The 26,981-nt window shown below is 36.2% G+C and overlaps 1 protein-coding gene across 13 annotated transcripts in view; it reads right to left on the bottom strand.

Annotated features, from left to right (window-relative positions):
• Positions 1-354: 354 nt before the first annotated feature.
• COBLL1 (cordon-bleu WH2 repeat protein like 1) overlaps positions 355-26,981 on the bottom strand; it is a 171,782-nt gene continuing 145,155 nt past the window's right edge. For 6 of the 13 annotated variants that reach the window (XM_047869124.1, XM_047869127.1, XM_047869134.1 and 3 more), the window contains 8 exons: positions 24,693-24,846; positions 24,140-24,214; positions 22,818-22,955; positions 17,783-18,017; positions 16,489-16,583; positions 9,897-11,467; positions 7,577-7,753; positions 355-1,695 (listed from right to left, as the gene is read on the bottom strand). In XM_047869124.1, the coding sequence (XP_047725080.1) occupies positions 1,609-1,695; positions 7,577-7,753; positions 9,897-11,467; positions 16,489-16,583; positions 17,783-18,017; positions 22,818-22,955; positions 24,140-24,214; positions 24,693-24,846 (2,532 nt within the window). In that variant the 3' untranslated portion in view covers positions 355-1,608. The remainder of the gene's footprint in view (positions 1,696-7,576; positions 7,754-9,896; positions 11,468-16,488; positions 16,584-17,782; positions 18,018-22,817; positions 22,956-24,139; positions 24,215-24,692; positions 24,847-26,981) is intronic. The other 7 variants (XM_047869125.1, XM_047869137.1, XM_047869128.1 and 4 more) reach the window with 5 other exon arrangements.

Here is a 26,981-nt window from a genome sequence, read left to right as displayed (position 1 = left end):
ATTTGAAGTAGGGATCCAAATTAACTTTTTTCCAAGTGGATAATCAAACAATTTTTTAAAAAGTCACTCCTTTCCCTACTGGTTTATAATAACATAAGTTTCCATATATTAGGGTCTCTTCAAGTCTGATTTAAGGAAATAACAGTAACATTTAACATTTAATGTGTATCTGCCATGTATCAGGAACTAGTCTAAGCATGTTAGATGCTTAGATTGTGCACTTTGGAGTTTGTATGGGCTCACATGTACACTAGAGAGCCCTGATGAATGATAGGTTTTACTATGACTTGTTTACTGGCTGATAAAGATACGGTTGTCAGGTGAAATTCATAAATATGCTGGTTGACACAAACCAAACATATAACTTGCTTTTATTAAACATTGAAAAAATCAACATATCATCCAAAGAGGCAGACATCCCAAGAGCTAATTTAGTGAAAACCAACTTAACATCAACTTGTTTGACAAAGCTTTGAGAATAAATGAGCAATTCGATTCTTAAAGTAGGACTAGAACATGAATGAGCTCTAGACCCCAATACAGTTATAAGCCAACAAATTAGGCATTGTTTGGCTTAATAGTTTTAGCTTTAATGTATATATATATATATATATATATATATATATATATATATATATATTATTTAGAATATTAGCATCTGAACTACATAATGACTTTATCATTTTATTTTAATTAAAACAAAGATTTCTGGAACCTCCAAGTAGTCTTTGAAGTTCTCCAATATGGACATATACTAACCCCTATTCCTCACTACATATCAAATGTGAAATAACTGTCAATATAGACCAACATTTTCATAAGATTTCTAAGGCTTCTGGCACATAAAATATATAATATCTGTGTGACAACAATGTCATGATTATATACAAAAAAAAATATTTAAAATGTTCCTTGTGCAATTTAAGTTCTAAAGATTAAAAAAACAAATGTTCCATGTTAATAAAATATTAAAATATTATAAGCTTCCCATAAATTTGACATTGATTTTGTAATTACATAAAGAACACACAAGATAAGGCTTGCACACTAAGTGATTCATCGTTTAAATGAACTGTCGAACCAAATATACTTATTTGATATTCTTAGATCTCTAGATCATACTTTCAGCCAAAATACACTTTAATATAACTTATAAACAATTCCAATTAAACTGTAACATTGAGGCAGCAAATGTCAGATCTACATTTGCCTACCTTTTTATGTGTCACACAAATACAAGTCTATGAATCTTAATTTATTCTTTTGTCTAAGTCACCATTGTAGAGAATGTGTCAGTAAGTGAAATCCACAAAAGGTGATGAAGTCTCATTTGAGAGAAATGAAAGTCATTAACACCTTGTCTTAAAGTTCTAAAGCAGCATAGTCAGCTTTTAAGGCAAAAAAAAAAAAAAAAAAAAAAGGCCCAAAATATTATAACTTATAAATTCTGTAATTCTTCTTTTGGCATTAAAAGCCACAACACAAATTCTTACACTTTAATAGACAATATATTAGTGTACATCTGGATATACATTGGCCAACATTCTCCATCAGCATGACATTGTTCTGTGAAACAGAGGTGGTGAAGTGCATTGCGACAGGGCACATTTAATGGCCATCCTGGGCATCAGGGGACATGGAATGGCTGAGTCTTGACCTTCCATTCACAGATATTGTATTTGATGGAACAGTAACCTAAGAGAAAGAAAGAAGCACAGTTTGCACCCATCAAGTGAAAATGGCACAGCTATCTAATTTTTAGTTTTCAACAATTACCACTTTTGAACTTCTGTATAATTGTAAGCGATAATATTTAGTGTTCCGTATTCAATAAATCACAAATGATTAAGAATAAATGTTCACTCTACCATAAAATTAAAAATGAGAGAGTTGTTATTTCCACAACAAACAAGTTAAATAATCCATTGACACATCTTAGCCTTCACAAAATTACCAAATCAACTCAAAGGACAAGAGCACAAACAGACTGCAGGCCAAGCTGTTGAAGAGCAATTTTTGCTAGGTTAATTCTGGCTCCTCAAAGCTGCCTTGGAAAATGTAGAAAAATAAAGCGAATTCCACAAAACAAAGAATTTTTGTATTGATGGTATATATTAACTTGACGTTCCCCTCCCCAGGTACTCCTTGTTTATAAGAAAATACAGCTTTGGTTTTTAAAATGCTGTCATTTGAAGGGCTAAAAAAGTCAAATCTAAGAGTGTTATGTCAAAACAATTGCAGAATGAAAAGTAGTTTTCTTCCTCCCAATAAATAAACTCCGAAATTCCAAGATTCTATGGCAAAGTCCCCTATTTACAAATGGTAAGTGAATGAAATACACTAAGAATTTCCTAAATAGCTTGAAATTCTAACATTTAGAAGAATGTTTTAAAAAATCATCTGGATTCTGGATAGTAAATAGGTATAATATTTTGAAATATTATACATAAAATATGATAATACTTTTAAAAAATGGTTAATGTCTAGTTATAATTTGAATAGATTCTTAACCAAACATTATCACAAGAGAACTGGAGTACAAAAGGCCACAGATTCTGCCTTGCATCAGAGTAAGTTCCTGAAAGGGAAAATAAAATGGGCAAATTCAGTATGGATTTGATTTCCTAGTGCTTCATTCATGGCCTTTTACTAAAACAAAGATTGGTAATTGAAACGAATCAACTTTCTTCACTATGAATCCAGGATGGAGTAGAGTGGTTGACACTAAAACAGCTAAAAGAAAAGTTGCCACCAGGGGAAGGAAAACTCCTGCACCTTGTTTAGTATTCACGTGGGGTTCCTTTCCAAATATAGCCAACAAACAGGTAATGACCTTTCATTATGTAACTTTGGCACGAAAAGTTTCAGTGTGTAGGGATTATTTTTGTAATTATTGCCAAATTTGCAGTGGTCATAATTCTTTGTAAGAAAAAGAGACAAATTTTGTTTTAAGCATTTAAAAAACATACCAATGACCCTAATACAAATAAAAGATGTTTATTGTAGCACCATTTATAGAGTGGAGAAACTAGAATCTAGTGAAATGTACACCAACAAGGAGCAAATAAACTATGGTTCATTCATATAGTCAAATACTCCATAGTCTGTAAAAGAATAGTGTGTATGTGTAATAAGATGGAAAACATCAAAGAGATATTTATGAATGGTTTACAGAGGAGTTTATTTTTGTACAGAAAAATTAAATATGTTTATATACTACAAAAGTGGTCTGGAAGGTTTCACTTTAATCTATCACGAGCAATTACTTTAGGGGGAAACGGTATTTCATTTGATATTTAAAAATTTGTATACTAAACTTTCAAGCATGAAAAGACATTATTATAGACTAGTCTATAAATTCTGTGTGGTCAGAAACCTTGACTATTTTAATGCCACATTATCCGCATGTTTATTTTAGTGCCTGGCACGGTATAGATCAATGAATATTTCTTGAATGGAATACAATAACTTTTTATAAACATTTATAAAGTAAAAGAGTGTTGCTTGAATTTTTTGAATAATGAACATATGACACCTACGATAAAGATTTTTTTTTAATTAAAAAATTTTAAACATTAAAGAATTTACTAATATGAGCATCTACTATTTGACTGTCTCAACTTTAAGTTTAAAGAATATCAGGAATATTCTTGTAGTTTTCTTATTCTTGTAAGGAACATTTGCTATAAAACTGTCATTTATTAATATATATGGAAAGAACTGCCAACCTGAAGCCCTCGGATTGTACAAATTCCAAACAAGGAAGTATGAGTAAAAAGCAGACCAATTAAACAAATAAAAATGCCAGTAAGTTCTGGGTGACTTATCCCATAAGTTCTGGGTGACTTATCTGGTTTCTTTCTTCCTTCCAGGTTTTTATGGAGCCAAAGATAAATTTTACATTCTGAGGAAATGGTTAATATCAACTACTAAATACCATTTGTCACTTTATTTTCATAAACGTATATTCTACTTGTAATAGTGTAATGACCTTTAGTAACTGAAGCATCAACAGGAACCAAAAGTAGCCAGAAAGTTCTTGTATCAACACAAGTAAATGATCATAGTTTACTTAATCTCATATTCTCTGAAAACAATCTGCTGATTCACATATAAATCTTTATGCCAAATACATTTTATAAAACAGTAAACTAGATTTATTAAAACTAGGAAGACTAAACAATTCTGTGACTACATGGGGGTCAAAGAGGGGTAAGGTGTGGAAAAAATCTTAGTATGAAAAAAAAAAACATGGCATGTTCATGACTACATTTACACTAGAGCAATCAACTAGATAATTGTTCTAATGTGAACCAATTATTATAATGAAGGTTAATTATTCGGGTATGAACCAGAGCCATAAGGCAGGTTGGTACCTGGAGTTAAACTGAACATTTGGGTGCCAAAATATAGGCAAACCTGGAGCCAATTTTCTGATGAACAATCTAAGCCCACTGTCAAAATCACTGAAGATTTTATTTGGCACTATAACTGTTGTTCTATAAAAGAAATGTTAGAATTTAAAACAAACCAGGAGAAATGTTCAGTACAGGATAGAAATATGGGACTTAAGCAAAGATCACAAGGAATCAGAGCCTTTTGGTGTCCATTTTTACTTCCTTTTGCAATATATTTTTTGAAATACAATACATGTACAGGAGAGTGCACTGAACTTAAATAAACAACCTGATGGAAACAAACACAAACGTATATAGAATCCACCACTCAGGCCAAGAGAATAGCTCCAGCTCCCTACTGATCTTGTCTTTATTTAAAATGTTGACATTTTCTTTATCACAGGTTTTTGCTTTCATTTAGACATTTAAAAAATCTTGCATTAAGATAACATTTATCTCGATTACTTAGTTTTTTAGTTTCCTCTTAAATTGTGTTGCCTGTCCTTCTCCTACAAACCCCAGCAAAGCCTTTTCTCTCCCTGTGGAAGTAGCCCTATCATGATTTTTATAATTACTTCCTTGCTTTTAAAAATAATTGCCACCTACGCATGCATCGTTAAATAATACAATTTAGTTTTGCATGCCGTCAAACTTTACACATAGATATTTTTATAGGTCTTTGCCCTGTTGTGTTTAGGTGTACTTTGCCCAACTTACTGCTGTTTGATAATCCATTCTTTGAATATATTATTTATTCTGTTTTTGGATATTAATGTTATATTTACTTAGAGCTATTACAAACAATATTTCATGAATATTCTTATAAATGTGTCCTGGTACACAACACACACCTTTTTAGGGTATAATTAGAAGTGAAAATACTGATCATAGTGTGTCAGTTCCGTGACCTTTACTAGACCCTGTGTTCATTTTTAGTGCAAAAAAAAAATTGATTATGTAAGGAATTTTCATTAAACAAAATTCAGGAACTGGCACTACAAAGACTCAGGGCTATTGATAATCTCCTACTGAGAGAGATAAAATTTAGACTTGATGGAACCTCAAGTAATGACTTATAAACAGGATACAATTATAGGATCATCATTTAGAGCCTGCTTTCTATGCTGATTCACATCCAGCTCATTCTGGAAGCAAGGAGAGTTTTATAAGTGAAGAGACTGCCAATTTAGAGCCCGTATCACCAAGCACACAGCTGCTTGCCTGTACAGTTCTGTTGGCCTAAAAGACATTCCCAACTTAATGCACTCTTTTCTGCAATTAGTCCATTGGAACTGATTACTATTATCCACGGACTTAGGAAAAGGCACTGCAGTTATGTTCTGTCTAGCTACTTGGTTCTCCTGTGGACCTGATGTGTCACTGCTTCTCAGTCCCAGGCTGTGAACACCCAGAAGGCAGAGGCTTCGTTTCATTCATTTTTGTATCCCCGGCATCTAGGACAATGTTTAGTACTTTTGTGCTTAAAAAATGCTTATCAAGTTTATTGAACTGAGAAAGCTTTACATTTTTTTAACGCTTATTTCTTTTTGAGAGAGCGAGAGAGCGAGAGACCACACGTGTGCACATGAGCAGGGGAGGGACAGAGAGAAAGGGAGACGCAGAATTGGAAGCAGGCTCCAGAGCTCTCAACACAGGGTCCTACGTGGGGCTCAAACTAACAAACCGCGAGATCATGACCTGAGCTGAAGTCGGATGCCTTACCAACTGAGTCACCCAGGCGCCCAGAATTGAGAAAGCTTTAGATCAGAAGTGACTGACTTGAAACTGAACCTTAATTTACAAGATTAGAAAGAGAACTATTTTCTTAAGTGAAGATGTACAGTTTATTTGCGTGGGCATATTTCCTCACAAAAATATAAATGTCGTGACCTGTGAAATACCAGTTTCAGTACTCAAAACCACCAACTTTTTTTTTTTTTTCTGCCTGGCACCTGAATTCAGATTCTGCAAATACTTGACAAAATTCAAACCTAATCTCCTGAATTATTCCCTCGTGTTTCCTCCACTCCTGACAGCAGGCAGTATTTTGCCCTGTCTCCTTGTTTGCCCAGATGGCAGCGCCAAGCCCTCCATGAAAACAGCCGTCACTCATGGCTCCACTGAAACACACTGAGGAAAATGGTGAGCGCAGACAGGGCTGGCCTTGGAGATGTGCCCGAGATGCCCTCCCCTTTTCCTTCTCTCCTTGCAGCATTCCTGTCCCTTCGCAGATTTTATTTCTGTTGAGCTCAGTGCTTTGCTCAACAAGTCTCTTACTCTTCTCTAAATAGCCTCTAAAATGATTAGAGAAGGAATTCACAAAACGAAATGCCTAGGGAGTCAGGAGAATAATGAGTACTTTTCTTGTCTTGAGTGTTGAGGAACTTGCAACCAAGACAACTAAGGGGAGAACAAGAAAGACATTTAGGGAGACTACAGCCTCTGGGAAGTCCAAGTTTTGATGCCAGGCTCCAGGCTTCACCACGTAGGACTTCTTTGAGTGGATGAAAGCAACAGAGGGAGGAAACTCACCTCTAAATAATTCCCTGTGACATTTTTTTGGCATTTGCTCCCCAAAAGAAGCATACCTCCCTTCCTGAAGTTCTCCTACATCTCCGTAAGGAGGAGCTGGCCACTTTGGCAGGGCCTTATTAGACTAGACTTTCTGCCTTCAGTGTCATCTAAATTCCCTAGATTTTCCCTACATTTTTTAACCTATAAAGCCACCTGCCCCCCCACCCCCTCATTCTCCCACATATGGTAGTTGACTTTGATCATCGTGGGAGCCAGGACTGAAAACTTGCACGTTCCTATTGCTAGTGCGGCTTTTCTGGAATACGGAGGGATTTTCTTTCTGAAAGAATTTTTCTTGCTATGCTAATACAATTTATTAAAATAAGAGTCCAGGGTACTTTCTATATATAGTTATATAATAATGAGCAAACCCCATGTTCTGCACCTGGCCCATGTTGTGGAAAATAGACCGGACATATTTTTAAGTATGTGTAAGACTCTGGACTCTTTCAGCTTATACTTCAAAAATGACCCTTGACATCAAAGAGCAACTTCTGGCATCCTCCCTATTCAGATGCAAGAGCCAGAAAACAATTTCCCCTAAGTATTAGTTTGACAATGTTGAAAATAAACCCACTGTCACCCATCTGATAAAGAAAACTTACCCTTTTCAATTTGGCAGCAGCCTCTCCAGAACGGATTGCAGTGAGCAAACTCTGTCGGATCTGTTCTGGGTCAGAGCTTTGGAATGTTAAAGAACTTTGTCTCTTAAGAATGAATGATGGGCAGTCAGTTGGAGATGGTATTTGGGAATTCTGTTCATTATGTGCAGAGTTATTTCCCTATAAAAATAAGTGCAAAATATTTATATGAATACCAACTGAACAGTGGGCTATGAAAAAAAATTCATCATCAGTATATTTTTAAACAATCACTATTTGCCACACTGGTGTTTTAGACATAGTTCTGTTTCCTTCCCCAGTGAGTTATCTCTGCTGCCCGAGCTCAGTTGGAAGATGAGGGTATTACCTTCCCTTCTCTTCAACTTATGAGGCTAAGGAAGAAAAGTGGTACCTCTCTTTGTTTTACGAATACACTAGTAATTTTACTGTCCCTAAGTCAAATAATGCCGATTTTTGCCAATGGAGTTGGCCAGAAGAGCCAAATAATAAGAAAAAAAAAAAAATTCCATAGGCTAAAAAAATAACACATTTTTAAAGTTACAAAATATTAGGTTTTCAAATGATCATTTTTGACAGAACAGAATGGACAAATTGACAATTTTATATTGGTTGAATCTAACATAGCTTCTAATAAAAGAATATTAAGGACCATGCTACATGTAATAGCTTATTTTGTGTTAATGGAAGTCACAGGGGCTAAGTGATGACCATGTTTTCTTTATTTTGCCCATGGACTAAAAAACATTAGGAATTTCCAAATTTAAGAATCAAAATTTAATTAAACTTCTTAGGAAAGAATATTTAATAACCAATTTAACTGGGAACTATTATCAAATAATCTTAAAAATGTCTTTTTTAAACTGCCAAATATCTTTACAAAAGATGAGCTAAACAGAGCTTAGGCAATGACTCAAAAACTGTATTATCTAAATCAAGCTCTGTTGTTTAGGAATGGTATTCCATTCTAAGAAGAAACGCAGGCTTTGTTCCCAAGTAGAGAATTAATCTCTACATCATACATCTCTTCCTGACATTGTATCAAAGATAAGAAACATAAATGTAAAATACATGAAGAAATATTCTTCAAGATGAATACTGCTTTGAAATTATGGAAAAATCTTTACTTGGCAATATGGTTAATGTTCTGTTACTCTAGGAATGTTTGAAAAAGTAATATAAAATACTTCTGGAACTGTCACACAAATCTGAAAGTATTCTTTAAACAGTATCAGGGTAAAAGTACACAAAATATTTTTTAAAAATTGCATGGGGATTATCATAATTCATACTATAAATTTCATCCTTTCCTTTGACTATATTATTTGAATCTAGCAAATTATAACACTTAGTTGACCAAACACTAAGTAAATAAATGCCCTTTTATGTAAATTATTAAGGTTAGATAATGGTTAAATGATATTTTAGTCAACATACATATAACTGGAAAAGTTAACACTGAATTAACAAACATGTGAAATTAAGAAAATTACATTTTGAGATTGAAAATTCTGGTTTCAATTTAAATTATTTATATGTGTCAATGTTTGGTAACTAAGGTTGAATATATGTGATAGAAAATGTATAGTTGAGAAGTATCTGGTTATATTAACTAGTCTTTACCGCTTATGTTTCTATATAATTAAAACTATTTTGCTATTATGTAGAAGTAGAGTAGAAAATAAACCAGAACATCCAGGAAAGTAATAAACAACTTGAGATAAGCAAAACACAGGAAAATAGAATCAGAACTATAAACTAGTACAATATACAAATGTATGGCAAAGAAAATTTAAATTAAAATAGGGGCACCTGGGTGGCTCAGTTGGTTAAGCATCTGACTTCGGCTAAGATCGCTCAGATCATCATGATCTCATGGTTTGTGAGTTCAAGCCCCGCGTTGGGCTCTGTGCTGACAGCTAAGAGCCTGGAGCCTGCATCGGATTCTGTGTCTCCTCTCTCTGCCCCTCCCCCACTTGTGTTCTCTGTCTCTCTCTCTCTCTCTCACAAATAAACATTAAAACAAATTTTAATAAAAAATTTAAAAAATAAATTAAAATATTTCCTAATGATACAATCATTTAATGACCGTATAGTAATACCCAATCAAGTTATATGAATTATAATAATTCTGAGAGTAAATAATCAGATGTTATGTATTTTTACTCTTTATTCCCTATGGTAGCTTGCCATTGGATTAATATGAATTCAGAGTTAAGTAACACACAAATATACAACATGCTTGTTAACCCCCATTTAAACCACATTGTATAAGAACCTCTGATTTTTAAAAAGGTCACGTTACCTTATCACTCACAAGTAGTTGTGGGATGCCCACAAATTTATTTACAGAAGGAGCCTTCCCTTCTTCTGTGTCAGGTGGAGGTCGGGCAGCTGCACCCTCACTGCATGACACTGTGCGCACTTTGCTGAGAGACTGTGACCGTTTCACTACAGCGAGGGCAAAGGGTGAGGGAGCAGAGCTCGAGTAAGGTCTCGGTGCACCAAAAGTTTTCAAAGTCTTCAGATTTAGTGCAGCTAATTGATTCGCAGGAAGAGGAACAGGTCTCGGGGCTATGGGAGGTGGAGGGGTTTCAGTAGGCTTCTGGTTGCTGATGTTATCATCAGCATTTTTAATCTGGGGCTGTGGAGGAGACGGAGTTGTTTTACTTAAGGGAGAAAGAGTTTGTTCTGGAGGAGGTATCACTTCCCTTTCCCCCTCTTTCTTTATTAGTTCTTTCGGAGTAGGGTTAGGGGCCACATGGACACCTTTGGCAGCTGCAGATGTCACATAGTGACCTGAAACTCTTTTTTGCATCTGTAGGAAAAAAGAACTTGGTTTGGTCTGGGGATTTGAAACCCGAGATTTAAGTTTTGACTCCAAAATATTGTTTATATCTTCCAAATTTGGCACGAGAGGAGCTGTGCCAGTGTCCCTTGTCATTCTGGGAGTAGGTTTCAGAGGACTCCCCATGGCAATGCAGGGTGAGTTCTCCACGCCGTGGACCTGATGCTCTGTTCTTGGGCTCGGCTGTAGTTTAAGGTCTGCCTGTGGCTCCTTTGGGTTGTCGGAAATAACAAGATCTTCTGTTTGGATTGCAGTTTCTTTCACATTTTCACCAGTGTGCTTTTTTCCTAAAGTATGGATCTCGTGATCATCTTTATACCCAGTGGTTTCTGATTCCGAATTTTTCAGTATCTCCAGGGTCTTGGGAGGCACTATTTTATAAGTAGTCATTCCAATTTTGGGTATGTACTCTCTTGTGATTTCATTTGAAGGTTTTGGCTTGGGATCATAGTCTTGTCTATAAAGTGGATAATTCTTTGAAATAGTTGAGTTTTTATCAATCCCATCTACAGAAGGCAAAAGGCCATCATTACCACGTGCACAAACTGGACCTTTTATGGTGAGTTGATTCTCTGAATGTACGTTTAGGGGGCCCTGACTCCTGAATTTCCTTGAGGCATCTACAGCAGAATCTTGGGGACTTAGAGATGAGGGTTGAGTTGATTTATCGTTACTTGGAGTTTGCACACTTTCATTAACTTTGAAATTAGACAAATGATGACCTTGGTGATTCCCCTCAAAACTGTCAGAGGAAGGGTTTGTCTGAATCGCCGCATCTTGCATTTTTGTCTTTTCCTCGCTAGGTTGATTCAGTTTTTGGCCTGCTACTAATGATGGAGCTAGATGATTTTCCTTGTAACTTTCAGCAGTATCAGTTTTATGTGCCTGATAGTTTGATAGTCTGTCAGCTCCCATGTCCACACTGTTATCTTTGGCAACACCTCCCACATTGATTTCTGTTATTCTCACTCCATTTTTCATATTCTTTTCTGTGTCCGTTGGAATGACAATTATTTCATTTTGATCTACTAAGGGAAAAAAATATTGTCAAGTGAAATGTATGAAAAAACTAGAAAAAAAACTCAAGTTTTCAATGTCTGCCTCCCCCAAACTGAAGTAGGTTGGTTTGGATTCTACAGGTAATTTTCAGCTAATTATACAAAATCAAGTAACAGCATTAGGAAGGAAAATCATGGGCTTTGGTATCATAGAAATCAGAGGCTAGAACCCGGCTTGACTGACTACAGTCTGTGTGGCCTCAGCATGTGACCTAACCCCTTTGAGCCTCAGTTTGCTCAGATATAAAAAGGTAAAAACTTGTATTATATTTTATATGGCATTTATATAACATGCCAAATAGGAGACGATATTGCCCAGAACAAGCAGTCCATGGAAGATAGCTACGTTTCTCCTGATAGGTAGACTTCATATTTCAGTTAATGTTAAGAATGACAATAGAAATTGATGAATTCCAAGATGTTTTTCCTTTTTTTTTTTCCTATTTTGATTCTGTCTTTTCTATAACCCCTAGTGTATTTCTATTTCATGCCTTACATCAAAAGGGAAACAAGCCCAGTGAATGTTATCAGTTTTAATTAAGGCAAACAATAGTAACATTACCTTTAAGAGTTGAAGTAAAAACAAATTCTCAGTTGACTGTCTTGGTAATTAGGCAACCTTGATAAAGACTTTGTTTTCAGTCATAATATGGGTGATTTCAACTACAGAAAAACAATCACGTGCGCTCTGATTTTTCTCTGAGAAAAATTCTCATGTCAGAGTCCCAGTAGAGAAAGCAGCCTCTCTCTCCCCTGCACTACTTTTCCTCTTAATTCTAATTCAGATCTCCTGAAAGCAAAAATCACTTGCCAGTGTCTAGGTTAACAAGCAACAGTTGCCAGCCAGCAACATGATGGCAAAGAATTGGAATGAGGCATCTGGAAGGAAACACAGGTTTATGGGTGTGTGCTATGTGTTCTGGTCCTCAGGGAAGTGATTTATATACTGGGCTCCTGTAGTCAAATGCCCAGAAGAATCATTGCTTCTGAATGACCGACTAACCCTCATCTTCAAAATCCTTAGTGGCTTCCCCTTCCAGATAGGGCAGCAGTCCATACAGCACAAGTGAAATGTGAGCCTTGGGAGTCAAATCGTGAAAGGATGTCAAGTATTTCTCTAGAGTTGTATCATCACTCACTTTTACTTATAAGATAATGAACAATTTCACTGCCTAAAATGTCATAAGCTATTCTGAATAGTTCTGTTAAAAAAGAAAAATATGCATGCAAAAAAAATATCATGTTGCCAGGTAAATTTGTATACTTTCTAAGTTTATTTATGTATGAGGGGTGGGGAAGGGCAGAGGGGCAGAGGGGCAGAAGGGCAGAGGGAGAGGGAGAGGGAGAGAGAGAGAGAATTCCAAGCAGCCTCCAAACTGTCAACACAGAGCCTGATATGGGGCTTGAACTTACAAACTGTGAGATCATGACCTGAGATGAAACCAAGAGCTGGACGCTTAATCGACTGAGCCATGCAGCCACTCCTGTATACACCCAACTTTTATTTACTTTTTAAAAATTTTTTATATGAAATTTATTGTCGAATTGGTTTCCATACAACACCCAGTACTCATCCCAGTGGGTGCCCTCCTCAATGCCCATCACCCACTTTCCCCTCCCTCCCACCCCCCATCAACCCTATGCATCAGCACTCCTGTATCCCTTGGGTAAATTCCTAGCAGTGCTATTGCTGGGTCCTAGGGTAGTTCTATTTTTAATTTTTTGAGGAACCTCCACACTGTTTTCCAGAGTGGCTGCACCAGTTTGCATTCCCACCAACAGAACAACTTTTAAAAATATATTGGGGGACTGGGTGGCTCAGTCAGGTAAGCATCTGACTCTTTATTTCAAGTCAGGTCATGATCTTGTGGTTTGCAGGTTTGAGTCCTATGTCAGGCTCTGAGCTAATAGCGCAGAGCCTGCTTGGGATTCTCTCTCTCCCTCTCTCTTGCCTGTCCTCCCACTGTCTCTCTCAAAATAAATAAATAAACTTAAAAAAATACCTTCATATTTTTACACCCTACCTAATTGCATGATTTTTTGGTCATGGTAGTAATATTTTCTATTATGTTGCAAGGTTCTTATATTAAATAGCTAATTTTTAAATGGAATTCATTTTTATTCTTCCTAAAAAATGCAACTGATTATCAGAATATTTATTGTCTATACAAGTTACTTCTCAAAGACTAATAATTATTAGCTTTTGTGAGTAAAAACACATTTGATTAAAAATCATTGAAAAGGCACATTTCTGCCTAGGTTCTTATTTAATTACTTCACAAGTATTTTTAACGTCTACATGAAAAGTACTATTGTCAACACTGCTATGAGCACAAAAGAATGTAAGAAATGTTCCCTGGCACCAGGAAATGAATGTAAATGTATTTCTTTCTCTCTTATTGTAGCTCATTATCCAGTGAGTATAGGTATAGTCCAGTTACACAATAGAAATATTTTCCAAAACAAAGTAAATCAACATAAAAATATATTGTAAATTCAGTTCCCTAACAAACCCTAACTAACTGGTTTTAGAACTCCAAATGTCTATTTTTCACATTTTTGGTGGGTCGCACCTACTTTACTGCTTTTTAATTCCGAATTTCTCATCAGAATCTCACAATTATTACCAATGACAGGGCTTGAAACCTAGAATCACTGCTGAACTCAGTAGCTAATCCATCCTCATGCTAATAATGACACTAACCAAATGTCAATGACTGGTTAGGCCATTTTACAATGATAGCCAGAAGTTAAAGGTAGATTTTGTAATATCCTGTCCTCTCCCTACTCAAAACCGATACCAACATCTACAACACAAGTCATTTGACAAAAGGATGACTGAAACAAATATACAGGGTAGGTGAAAAAGAGGGAAGAAAATATTAAAACTCCTTTAAGGATAATAGAAATTATTTTAAAAGTCCCCTATATAATTCAATTAAAAAAAAGTATGGGGGAACCCACACAGAGTTGACCAAGGTTATTGCAAATCAAATGCAAACAGAAAAATATTATTACAGAAATATACCTGTGACCCTAGCACTAACTTGATGCCAAAATCTTAGCAAAAATGATTTGATGATCATTTTTAAAACAAGGAAGCAGCATGATTTCTCAGTAAAAACTCTACTGACCATCATAGTGTATGCTGTGAGAAACTAAATCAAGAGGAAAAGGAAGGGGAAATTATATACTTTTAGAACTTCTCAGTATTCTATCTCAGGATGGTACTGACCATGGGGAAAAAGACTTATTCAAATTAACCAACACATGATGCGCCTGGGTGGCTCAGTTAGTTAAGCGTCTGACTTCAGCTCAGGTCATGATCTCGCAGTCCATGATTCTGAGCCCCGAGTCAGGCTCTGTGCTGACAGCTCAGAGCCTGCTTCGGATTCTGTGTCTCCCGGTCTTCTCCCTGCCCCTCCCCCACTCGTGCTCTGTCTCTGTCTCTCAAAAACGAATGTTAAAAAAAAAAAAAAAAATTAACCAACACATACCACATAGATAAAACAATATATACCTACCCATCTGTTTGTGATGCTGGGATAATCCACATTTTATCCAAATATGAATATATATACCCTATGTTTTCTAAAAATCTGCATCTAGTTTTGTATATTAATATAACAGACCGGACTATGAGAATTCATCAGCCAACTCCTTCATATTTCCTTAAAATACCATTGTGCACTCCTTACATCTTATATTTGTGTAGTATCATTTTTCTGAAACTCAATGTTAAGTATAGATCTTCCTTAACTTATGGTGGAGTTACATCCCAATAAACCCATCATAACTTGAAAATATCATTAAGTCAAATGCATTTAATACGTCTAAGCTACTGAATATCATAGCTTAACCTACACTACTTTAAATGTGCTCATAAAGCATTAGCCTACGGTTGGGCAAAATCATCTCTCACAGAGCCTTTTTTATAATAAAGTGTTGAATATGTCGTGTAATTTATTAAATACTGTGCTGAAAGTGAATGGCAGAATGTTGCAGGTGGAGGGTTTGTTTACCCTCATGGGGCTGACTGGGAGCTGCAGCGGCTGAGGCCCACCCTCATGAGAGAGTGTCATGGAGCGTATTGCTAGCCTAGGAAAATACCGAACTTCAGAATTCAAAGTACAGTTTCCGTTGGATGCGTACCACTTTTGCACCACTGTAAAGTCAAAAAATCTTAAGTCAATGACTGTATGTATTTTAACAATATCTCAGTATTCCACTAGGTGCCATGAGGAATTTAAAGTATTGGATAGAATTTCTCTGATTCAAAAGACTGTCCAATCTGGTTGAGGAGTCAAGACCAGGAGTCAAGACTTGATTACATGGCTTGTAATCAAGTAACAAAGTGAAGTGGCAGGATTTGGACAGTAGTTGAATGGGTGAAGTTAGGTTGGAAAATCATATTTTTGCAAAGAATGAGCATAGCCCTAAAGATAAAACTAAGTGAAATATAATGAAGAGATGAAACTATCTTGATTGAGGGGGTACAGAATACTGGTAAGTATTATACAGAATTAGATGGTTTCAACTTTAAAAATCAGGCAGACAAGTTTCACCCAAGTAAAAGCAACTTGAGTATGAAGTAAAACAAGTTTGACTTAGGAGTTGGTATAAAGAAATAAGAGAAATAGATCACAAGTAAATGCATAGAGAACACATTTTTAAGATCCAAAATCTAGGTTAAACAACCTCTAAGATTTAACAACAAAAGTAGTTCACATAATGGTTAATAGCACATGTTAAAGTAATACTGTCTGAGTTCAAATCCAAGGTCCACCACTTACTAATTATGGGAACTCAAGTGAGTTATATAATATTTTTGTGGCTCAATCATCCGTAAAGTGGGACTAAAAATAATAAGACCCATAAATAAGTTAATACACAAGATTAAATGAGTTAATATAGATAAAGTGTTAAAAATGGCCCTTTGGCACATAGTAAGTGCTATGAAAATGTTGGCTATTAGTGTTCGTAGAACTCACCATTTTCCTGGGTTGAGCCCAATGACCTCAAGTTTCTTACACTGTCCACTACTCTCTCTTGATTGCTTGCATTATATACCATAATGCGTGGCCCTCTGCAAAATAGGATATTGTATGTCATATATTGATACTATTTAAACACACACACACACACACACACACCAGATGAGAAAACAGGCAATAATTTCCAAAGACAGATGGACTGAAATAATCATCTTTTCTTCCCCTGCCAAATACCGGAAATTTAATAGCAAAGAAAAAAATCCAACTGAGAGGAAATGCTGCTATGAACCATTAGCTTTCATAGAGAGGTCCTATTACAAAGAAGGATCTAAGAAGCTTGGTAAAAATGAACACTTTTCTAAAAACAGTGTCTTTTTGTTATTATTGACTGTTTGTCTTTTAAAGAAAAAGAAAACTAAGTTAATCATTTTAGTCTTGCATCTGCCCAGGCCAAGTTCTGGCAAATCAGGATGTGGACTGACCTCACTGGGATTTTTTAGTCATAGAAGGGTTTAATTTGGAGACAATCCCATGCAAATTATGGTAAAACTTTGATAAAGATGGTTTATTTTGCCTACTTGATTCCATCTTTATTCATGATGTGGCATTTCTAATACAATACAAGTGTACTGTAGTATAGATTTCAATTCCTAGGATCAAGTGGCAAGTGCATTATCTTCATCATGAAGTTGACTGTGAAAATATTAGTAACTTAACATCATACTCTAATATGAATTGTTTTACATATCAGTGAAAATCTTGGAGGAGCATTCATTGAAAATTAAAAAGTGACAGGGAGAGAGAGAGAGAGGGAGACGCGGAATCTGAAGCAGGCTCCTGACTCCAAGCTGTCAGCACAGAGCCTGACATGGGGCTTGAACTCACGAACCAAGAGATCATGATCTGAGCCGAAGTTGGATGCTTAACTGACTGAGCCACCTAAGCGCCCCAAAAGCTTACTTATTTTTGAAAAAAAGTTTAAGCAGGGGAGAGGCAGAGAGAGAGGGAGAGAGAGAATCCCAAGCAGGCGCCACGCTGCCAGCACAAGGCTTTATCCCATGAACCGTGAGATCATGACCTGAGCTGAAATCAAGACTTGGTCGCTCAACCAACTGAGCCACCCAGGCACCTCAAATAGATACTTTATTAATAAATATTCTTATAATGGTGGTGAAATAGAGCCTAAACTAAAGGGACTACTATATTTGTATTTAAAATATCAGATCTATAATTCAGAGACTAGCATTAATTACACAAACCATACACTTCTGGCACACAGACTACTACTTACTGTCCATCTGTGTTTCTAGCTTCTTGTTTTTCTTCTTTGGAGTTTTGTGCGGACTCTCCAGTAACATTGCCAACGGCTGAGTTAGGATCGTTTTTCAGTGTATTTATTATATCAGTAGATCCAAAAGGAATATCTTGTGACTTCACAGAAACATTTTCAGCCTCAACTTTAGGCACTTCACTCAGTTCTTCCTTTTCATCTATCTCTTCAAGGCTACGATCAGAGCTTATTCCAGCTACAAAGAAATGAAGATATAATCCTAAATATTAATTTGCCTCATTCTTCCTGCGCAATCCTAGCAAGAAAGGAGTTTTTAAAATCATAATTAGCTGGATGGACTCTTTTAAATGCTCATCCAAAACTAACAGTGAAATACTCTTCTAATGGTGAATAATCAAATTAACATATAATCAGATTATCTCAGACACATACAATTCTAAAAATAATATGCTATCGTGCTAGGTTTTATTCATGGTAGAAAAAATAAGTTATTTAAACTCAAACTTCAAGCTATATATCTGAAAGTTATCTATATATCTTTAGATTTAAATGATTGTCACATTTATGCAATAGGTCTAAATGTAAATGAAAAGAACATGAGATTTTTATATTGTCTACAAGTACACCAAAAAATTTGACTCAGTGGTTATCAGTGCTCACTACAATGGAGAGTTCTCTGAGTCCCTCTTAAAAATACTGATGTTCAGGGGTGCCTGGGTGGCTCTCAGTTGGTTAAGCATCCGACTTCAACTCAGGTCATGATCTCGCGGTTCGTGAGTTTGAGCCCTGTGTCATGCTCTCTGCTGACAGCTCAGAGCCTGGAGTCTGTTTCAGGTTCTGTGTCTTCCTCTGTCTCTGACCCTCCCCCATTCATGCTCTGTCTCAAAAATAAATAAATGTTAAAAAAAAATTTTTTAAATACTGATGTTCACCCCCTCTTCCACGCCTGTTAAACCAGAATCTCTGATGGAGGGAACCAAAATCTTTAAGGTTCCTGAGGTGATTCTAATACAAAACCAGGGTTAAAAGCCACTGCCTTAGATGCTTAGTAAAAATTTTGAAAATACAAATGAGTATTATACAATGAAAATTATTCTCTCAGTTTGATTCTCAGAAGCAATTTCCTTTAACAGATTTTTCCTATATAGTATTGGAAAGTATAATGAGCATACAAGCAGATATACATACTCATGTTTCCTTTTTTTGTTGTTTATCTAATATAAATGGAAGCATACTATACCTGATGTTTTTCACCTTCTGCTTCTCCAGTTAACTGTATCTGGAAAATTGTCCCATAACAATATGTGTGTGTGTCTGTGTCTGTGTGTGTGTTTCTTTTCAAAAGCTATGGCTAGTATCTCAGTGTATAAAAATGTGTTTTATCATTATTCCTTAAGCACCAACAACAAGTGGCCAACAGGCTAAAAGAGGAGACATCCTAACTGGTGCCCACACTAGCTGTGAAAGTTAATTTAATCTAAAGAACGAGGTTCTGGATCTTCACTTATTTAAATATAATTTAACACTTCCATTTACATAATAGCAGCTGAACAAACTTTAATTTTACCACAATAGAAGGGGGAGGAAAGGTGGCATAGCATTGGATTACAGAGATCAGCACAGCCACAAAATTTAATAAAAACTTCAACACGTTAGAAGAATATTTAGGGCACCTGGGTGGCTCAGTTGGTTTAGCTGTCGACTTTGGCTCAGGTCATGATCTCGTGGTTTGTGAGTTCGAGTCCTGCATTGGGCTCTGTGCTGACAGCTCAGAGCCTGGAGCCTGCTTCGGATTCTGTGTCTCCCTCTCTGTCTGCCCCTTCCCTGCTCACGCTCTGTCTCTCTCAAAACTAAATAAACATTTAAAAAAAAAAACGTAAAAACAAAAAAGAATATTTAAAGTATTTAAAATGTATGTCTTTAATTTTATCTCTAGGTGTATCAACAAAAAATTTTGCTATTTATGCTGTTTAAAAAACTTTATTTTTTAAAGTTTATTTATTTGAGAGAGAAAGAGAAAGTGTGCACGAGCAGGGGAGGTACAAAAAGAGGGAGAGAGAGAGTCCCAAGCAGGCGCCACTCTGTCAGCACAGGGCCCGATGTGGGGCTCAAACTCATAAACTTGTGAGACCATGATCCGAACTGAAATCAGGAGTTGGACGCTTAACCGACTGAATCGCCCAGGTGCCCCAAATATGGAGACTTTTAATGACAGTTTGTTGTAAATTTAAAAAAAGATTACTCAACAGAAAAAAATATTAAGGAATTTAAGTGAATTTTTTAAAAATATATTTTGGCAAATCTTCTTTTATTATGATTTGTGAAGGAGTCATTATGATACCAATGCACAAATATTATGTATGTAAAACAGCATATCATATCTGTGTAGTAAGAGTATATTTACATAATTTGAAAACTGTGTATTGAGAAAATGAAAGGCTGTTCTGATTTAGATGCAAATGTGTTTTATAAATGGCTCCTTGGCATATAATAAGTTCTTTTGCAAATTAGATTAACTGAGGTAACATTTAGCAAATTATTGATTGTTATCCCTATTTCTCTCTTGCCCATCAAAAGTTATTTCACACAATTTTTCCCTAAATATGGGGCCCCTTAAAGAGAAACAGGTCTCAGTCGAAGTATAAAAGAATGAGTTACGTGTTTCAAAAGTCTTCTCAAATTATTTTTCTGAAATTTTATAACTTGCTAGCGTCATATGGGCTTGCTTAAATATATATGTTTTTTAATAGCTTGAGGAGTATTCCTATTCTTAAATGTCTTAGGAAAGGAAGTGATTCTTTTTAAAAAATTCAAATTATCTCAAAGAACTTTCAGAGTTGGTTGGGTGACTAGCACAAATTTCCCCAAGCTTTGAAAAATAATATATCAAGTTTTTTTTGTGTGTTAACAGAATTATATGAATCAGGCCACATTTTAGGACCACAATAGAAAAAGACTGGGTAAAGGCTGTGAACAATGAATAAATTCCACCAATATTGTAGCACAACTATTGTTTTGTAGCTTCATAAGTTCTAATGGAAAAATACTCACTTTCAAAGAATACAGTGTTCAAAATCTTTGTGAAGTTTTAAGATCCAACAACTTCCAAAGTATAAATGTTAAAAAATTACAGAAGTCATCTTTTTAAAGTTTAATTATTGCATTTTTTACCTTTTCTTAGCTTTATATGATATGAATATTTTTCATCTTAAGTTTTTCATTCCCGCTAAAGAAAGCAAAACTGAAACAAAATATAAAATTCAAAACTTCTTTAAAATTCACAAAATGTAATATGTGTAAATGAAATTTAAATACTAAGCTTTCATAAGCTTTCATATTTTTGTTAAGTTTGTAGCATTTTACTTTTAAATTATTAAAGCTTATAGGGGCGCCTGGTGGCTCAGTCGGTTAAGCGTCTGACTCTTGGTTTCGGCTCAGGTCATGATCTCATGGATTGTGGACTTGAGCCCCACGTCAGGCTCTGTGCTGACAGAGCGGAGCCCTGCTTGGGATTCTCTCTCTCTCTCCCTCTCTCTGCCCCTCCCCCACTGACGCTGTCTCTGTCTCTCTCAAAATAAATAAATAAACTTAAAAAAAATTATTAAAGCTTATAACTTCACTGCGACTTTTGGGGTACTTTGCATATTTTTCCTGGAAATGACTGAAACGGCAAAATAAACAAATTATCTCTCTTTGCTAAAATAAAATCATATTACATCCATTCTGGTGAACTACTTTTTTAAAATCATTCATTCATTCATTCAGAAAACGCTCACTTTGTCAGACTCTAATGCAGTTGCTGCCAGAATAGTTTTCTTTCTCTTTTAGAAAATGAGATACAGTTTACCTTCAGTAAAATTCATGATTTTGGGGATCCATTTTGGCATGCTTCATTTTGATAATTTAAATGTTCTATAATGAATACAGGTATATAGTTGAGTGACCACCACCACAATCGAGACACAGATAGAACAAGTCCATCCATCTCCAAAATCCCCCATGCCCTTTGGTGATCATCCCTTTCCCCAACCCTAGACCCTGACAACTATTATCCCCCTATAGTTTTGCCCTTGAAAGAATGTTATATAACTGAAATCATAGAGCATCTAGCCACTTAAGACTAGCTTCCCCCTTTTAACATTACATGCATTTTAGATTCAGCCATGTCATTGCATGTATTATCCATTCCTTTTAATGGGTAGGTGATATCACCAATGTTTGCACTGACCACAGTTTAGCCAGTCCTCAGTTAAGGGACATTGGGTTGTTCCTCATTTTTGGCAATTATGAATAAAAATCCTATAATAATTCACATGTATGTTTTTGTGAGCAGAAAGGTTTTCATTTTTCTGGGAAAATACCTAGGAGTGGGATTTCTGAGTTATATAGAAAATCAACGCTTAAATTTTATTTTTAGAAACCTGCCAAACTATTTTCCAAACTGGCCATACAATTTTGTATTACTATAAGCAGTAGGTGACAATATATTAATTTTAAATAATTTTACATAAGGACTCATTCTGAGTTAATAAAAAACTGAATAAAATCATTTATGATGAAATTCAAATATTACCTGACTATAAATTTTTGCAATCTAATAACAAAATAATTCCAATAATTTACTTTAAAAATCCCAATCAAAAGCAATCCTACAGAAAACAAGCCAGGCCTAGATAACAAAAAAGTAGTTCAAGAAAGAAAAAAATACATATATACTTTTATATTCATACAGTTACACATTGGAAACAACAGAGTTTAAAGAGTTTTGCCAAAAAAGCAGAGAGCCAAACAGCCGAAAAGCTGAAATCCTCCAAAGCCACTTAGTTTATTCATCTTACACCTTGCATTATTCATCTATATGGTCAGGGAAAACATCAAACTCTAAACCTGTAATGGAATTTCAAGTGAAAGAGGGAAACTACTATTTCTTTGAGGCATTTTTACACATGGGATGACCAAGTAACCAAATTTTTCTGTGGTTACATCTTACTCTGCATCAAACAAAGCACCAGGCAAGAAAGGCCTGGTCACCTACGTGTCAGAGATGCTACGGCCGCCTCGGGTGTTCCAGGGCACTCCGAGAGAGAGGCTTCATCCGGCGATCTGGGCACAGTGCACTGTTCGTGACTGGGGAGCCCAGGGCCAAGGGAGGCTTCTGCCAAAGAAGTAAAATCTGTGGAAATGGCACTTAGACAACAGAGTTAAGGCAAGCAGAGAACAAGAAGCATTTCGAAGAAATCAGATTTGTTAGCTCACAATTATCCACGCATTAATCAAGAAGAGGTAACTAGAAAAAAAAAAAAAAAGGAAGAGAAAGAGAAATAGATATCAAGCAAAGTTTGAATAGCAGTCACATCTTTTTTCTAATACTTCTGAATCCTCTCATTTCACTTATATAGTTTGAAATTATTTAATACATTTCCTTTGTGGAACAAACAGTATCAATGATACTTTTCTGGGTAGGACTTAAGAAAAATCACGACTAGTTATATAATGATAATATTTTTAATCACAGAGGACAGGAGAATTCTTATATAAGATGTGTCAAAATCTCAAATTCCTAAAAATCAGCTAAGGATTAAAGATTTAGGAGCATTTGGTGCGCCTGGGTTTTTGCAGTGTTTATGAATCTTAATTATAAAAATTAAGGCTATACTGAGTAATTTTCTTACCTATAAAATTATCCCCATGCTAAAGTAATAGCATAGTCATATCTATTTTTGGCTAGACATTAGTCTCTCATATTCATTTGTATCTAACTTTAAGTCTTAAAATTAAGAAATGTTATCATATTTATTCTTATAATAGCTACTAAACAGCTATTATTAAAAATATAGGAAACAGCATTCAATCAGATTATTTTATTTTTACTGGCATTTCATTTATTTGGGAAATCCAAAATCAGACCATACAACAGAAAATATTTCGTGGTAACAAATTTTTACCACTAAATGAGGACACTTTGTATATCGAATTCATACCTAGAACAGTCGCGTAAAGAATGGTACTTTACACTTTGGTGTAAGTTTTCTTCTGAACACACTAAAGTACATTCCTAACTAAAACATGTCATTCGTCTTGGGAAGGACATTGACACCCTTGACACTGTACAGGGTAACCTGACATTGCAGAAGGCAAGCTCTTAAGGTACCATCACAGAACTGGAGTCTTGAGTTCTGCCAGTTTCATACTCAACCCAGGCTGGAAAAGTTTTCATTTCATAATATAAAATTTGGGAAATAGAGTCAAAGCATCTGCATCTCTTTCACAGGCAGAGCATTATAACTAGATTCATTCCTCAACTGTCATGGAAGATCTTTGTCAGTACCACATGACTGTGGGGCAAAGGTATCCTACCTGGGTTGGACGGCCCCTCGGGACAGCTGGCTTCCACAGCACTGTCTGTAGGAACTGCACGTCCCGCCTGCAGGACTAGAGGACAGAAGCGGCACACCTTACAAATAATCACACTCACAAATGGAACAAGTCTTTAGTAGGTTAACTTCATTCTTTTTCTGTACTTTAGGGAAAGAGAGCCCTGAGGCTTTGTTAGAAGCCATTTCACTATCCAGCTCTGATACAACTAAAACCTCCATGGATTCCCCTTCCTACAGGTAGTCAGCCCTGGGATGAGAGTGTCCTTCTGAACAGATTCACAAGTGATCACACGCTCAGTTTTAGGATCAGGGGGCTGTACAATTTTTTTCATTTTATCCTGTCGTCTTGCAGCTTTTAAAAAGGTAGTTAAGAATAATCAGGGACTATCTAAGTATTATTAAAATTAATTACAAGCCTAAGTTTAAGTATTATCATTTAATGAAAGGACCTGATTTATAACCTATATCACTTTCTTGTCTGTATTAAACAAGACACAACACACATGTAATGTTAATGGGAAAAATAATGTTACCAGTCACATGATTATCTTCATCACTTAGAGGCAGGGGCATTTTGGAGGGTGGGGAAGGTGCTTTTCGCTTTGTCCTTTTCAAAGATGAGTTGCCAACAGATGTACCACTGAGCTGCAGCGAGCCGGTCCTCACTATGCCTGCTCCACAGGGATTCTGGAAAACAAAATGACCAGACACAATCTCTATTTAGAAATTAACAGCAAACTTCAGGAAGACACCGACCTTTACATCCAAGGCACCACATACCAATATGAAACAGGAGAGTCATTCATTCCAAAAACATTATGGAGTGTCTGCCATGTGCCAGGAGCAGAGCTACAAGATTGATATGTAAAGTAAAATAAAATATGGTCCTTCTCAAGAAACTTAGGCTGGGATGGGAGCATGGCATACAAACAACCAATTATGAGCTAGTTAAAAACTAACTTCCAAAGAAAAATATAAAGAAAATATTGGATGTAAAGTAAGAGCTGAAAAGGGAAGGATATTTGTACATTAAAACAGCTGCCTTGATTAATGTTTTGTTTTGGCTTTAGTACTAATGTATTCATGACAAACATCTCAAAAATTTATATGTCTACCCAAGGCAAGGTCATTTGAGGTCACCGACTCTATACGCAGCTAATGGCTAACGCTCACATTCACAGCATGTGACTGTCAGCAGACCCTAAGACAGTCAGTCCTGCCTCAGCAGGCTGCCGGATGCCTCCTGGCACACTGCCACGTCATCGCACTCTTTCCAACTAACCTGCTTAAAAGGGTTGTTCATAGTTTTTTGTCTCCAATTTCTCATCTCCCACTTGAACCCTTCCAACCAGATATTGCCCAACTTTCGATCCATTAAAGCTATTCCCATCAAAGTCATCAAGGACCTCCACCACAACTAAACTAGTGGTTAATTCTTAGAACTCAACTATTTGACCTGTTAGCAGCATTCAACAAAGTTGACCACCCTCTTAAAATCCTCTTTTTCTTAATTCCAGATTACTACGTTCCAACTCTGCATAGATCCTAACACCGTTTTCTTTTATGGTTCTTTTTCATCTCAGGCCTTGGATGTGTTTTCTTCAGTCTCTACATTCACTCTGTTGGTAATCTCTTCAATTCCCTTGGATTTATGTATTATTCATATGCCGATTAACTCCAAATTTACATCTCCATCCTGGACCTCTATCTGATCTCCACTTAACGTCTAAGGTGATTTCCACCAAGGCATGTCTAAAACGGAGATGCTGATAATCCCTCCCTTCCACTCTCCTGTCAAGAACAGGATTATGTTCTCACAGTCTCTGTTTCGATACAGAGTAAGTCATTCCTCCATTTGTTCAGTCCAGTAACTTTGGAGTCATCCACATCCCTTCTCTCTCACACTCCACATTAAGTCCATCCTGTTGGTTCATCCAGCTTGACTGCTACCACATCGTCTGAATTATGATCAAGAATCTTCCAACTGGACTCTTCTTCCCCATTGCTTCCCTACAGTCCTTTCACAACATACCAGCAAAAGGATCCTATTAAAACATGAGTTCGATTAGCTCGCTTTGTTCAGGACCAAGTAATGGTTTCCCATCTGGCACAGAAAGGCCAAAGTCCTTGTGATGACTTCTAAGGTAGCTAACCCCTCTCCCCTCCCCTAGAGCTCTCTGACCACCTCCACCTCCAAGGGTAGAATGATTCACGCCACTGCAACCACACTGGCCTTCATGCTGCTCCTCAAGTGTGCCAGGAGTGTTCCTACCTCGGGCGGTTGTCCTGGCTGTTTCCTGTGCCTGCCATGCTCTTCTGATAATTTGATGTCTTGCTACGTCCTCATTTTCTTCAGGTCATTTCTCAAATGCCACCTTTTCAATGAGCTCCTCCCCCTATATGTATCCCTTTTCCCAGCTTGATCTTTATAATCAGCATTTAATAGCTCTCCAACATCCCACCTAGTTGGCTTATTCACCTTGTTTATTGCCTGCTTCCACTAGAGTTGAGTGTAAGAGGAGGGATTTTTTTTTTTCTTCCTATTTTGCTCACTGCCGTATCTGGAGAACAATGCCTGGCCCACAGAAGTCTCTCAATACCTATTTGTTGAGTGAATGAATGAATGAAATACTGTCATTTCATTTGGAAACAAGAGCCTTTGGAGCATGTAAAGCCTGAGTCATTCCAATCTTTAGACTATACAAGTACACCTAACAGAAGGGAACGAGTGCATTAGATGTCTTTCATCTTTATGCCTTGTGACACACCAAGAAAAATGTAGCAAATTTTACTATTTTGTAATTTCATAATATGCCTGTCAG

The sequence above is a fragment of the Prionailurus viverrinus genome, chromosome C1, assembly GCF_022837055.1.
Source record: "Prionailurus viverrinus isolate Anna chromosome C1, UM_Priviv_1.0, whole genome shotgun sequence".
Taxonomy (NCBI): domain Eukaryota; kingdom Metazoa; phylum Chordata; class Mammalia; order Carnivora; family Felidae; genus Prionailurus; species Prionailurus viverrinus.
Note: the sequence above shows the minus strand (reverse complement) of the source record. Positions and strands in the feature narration are given on the sequence as shown.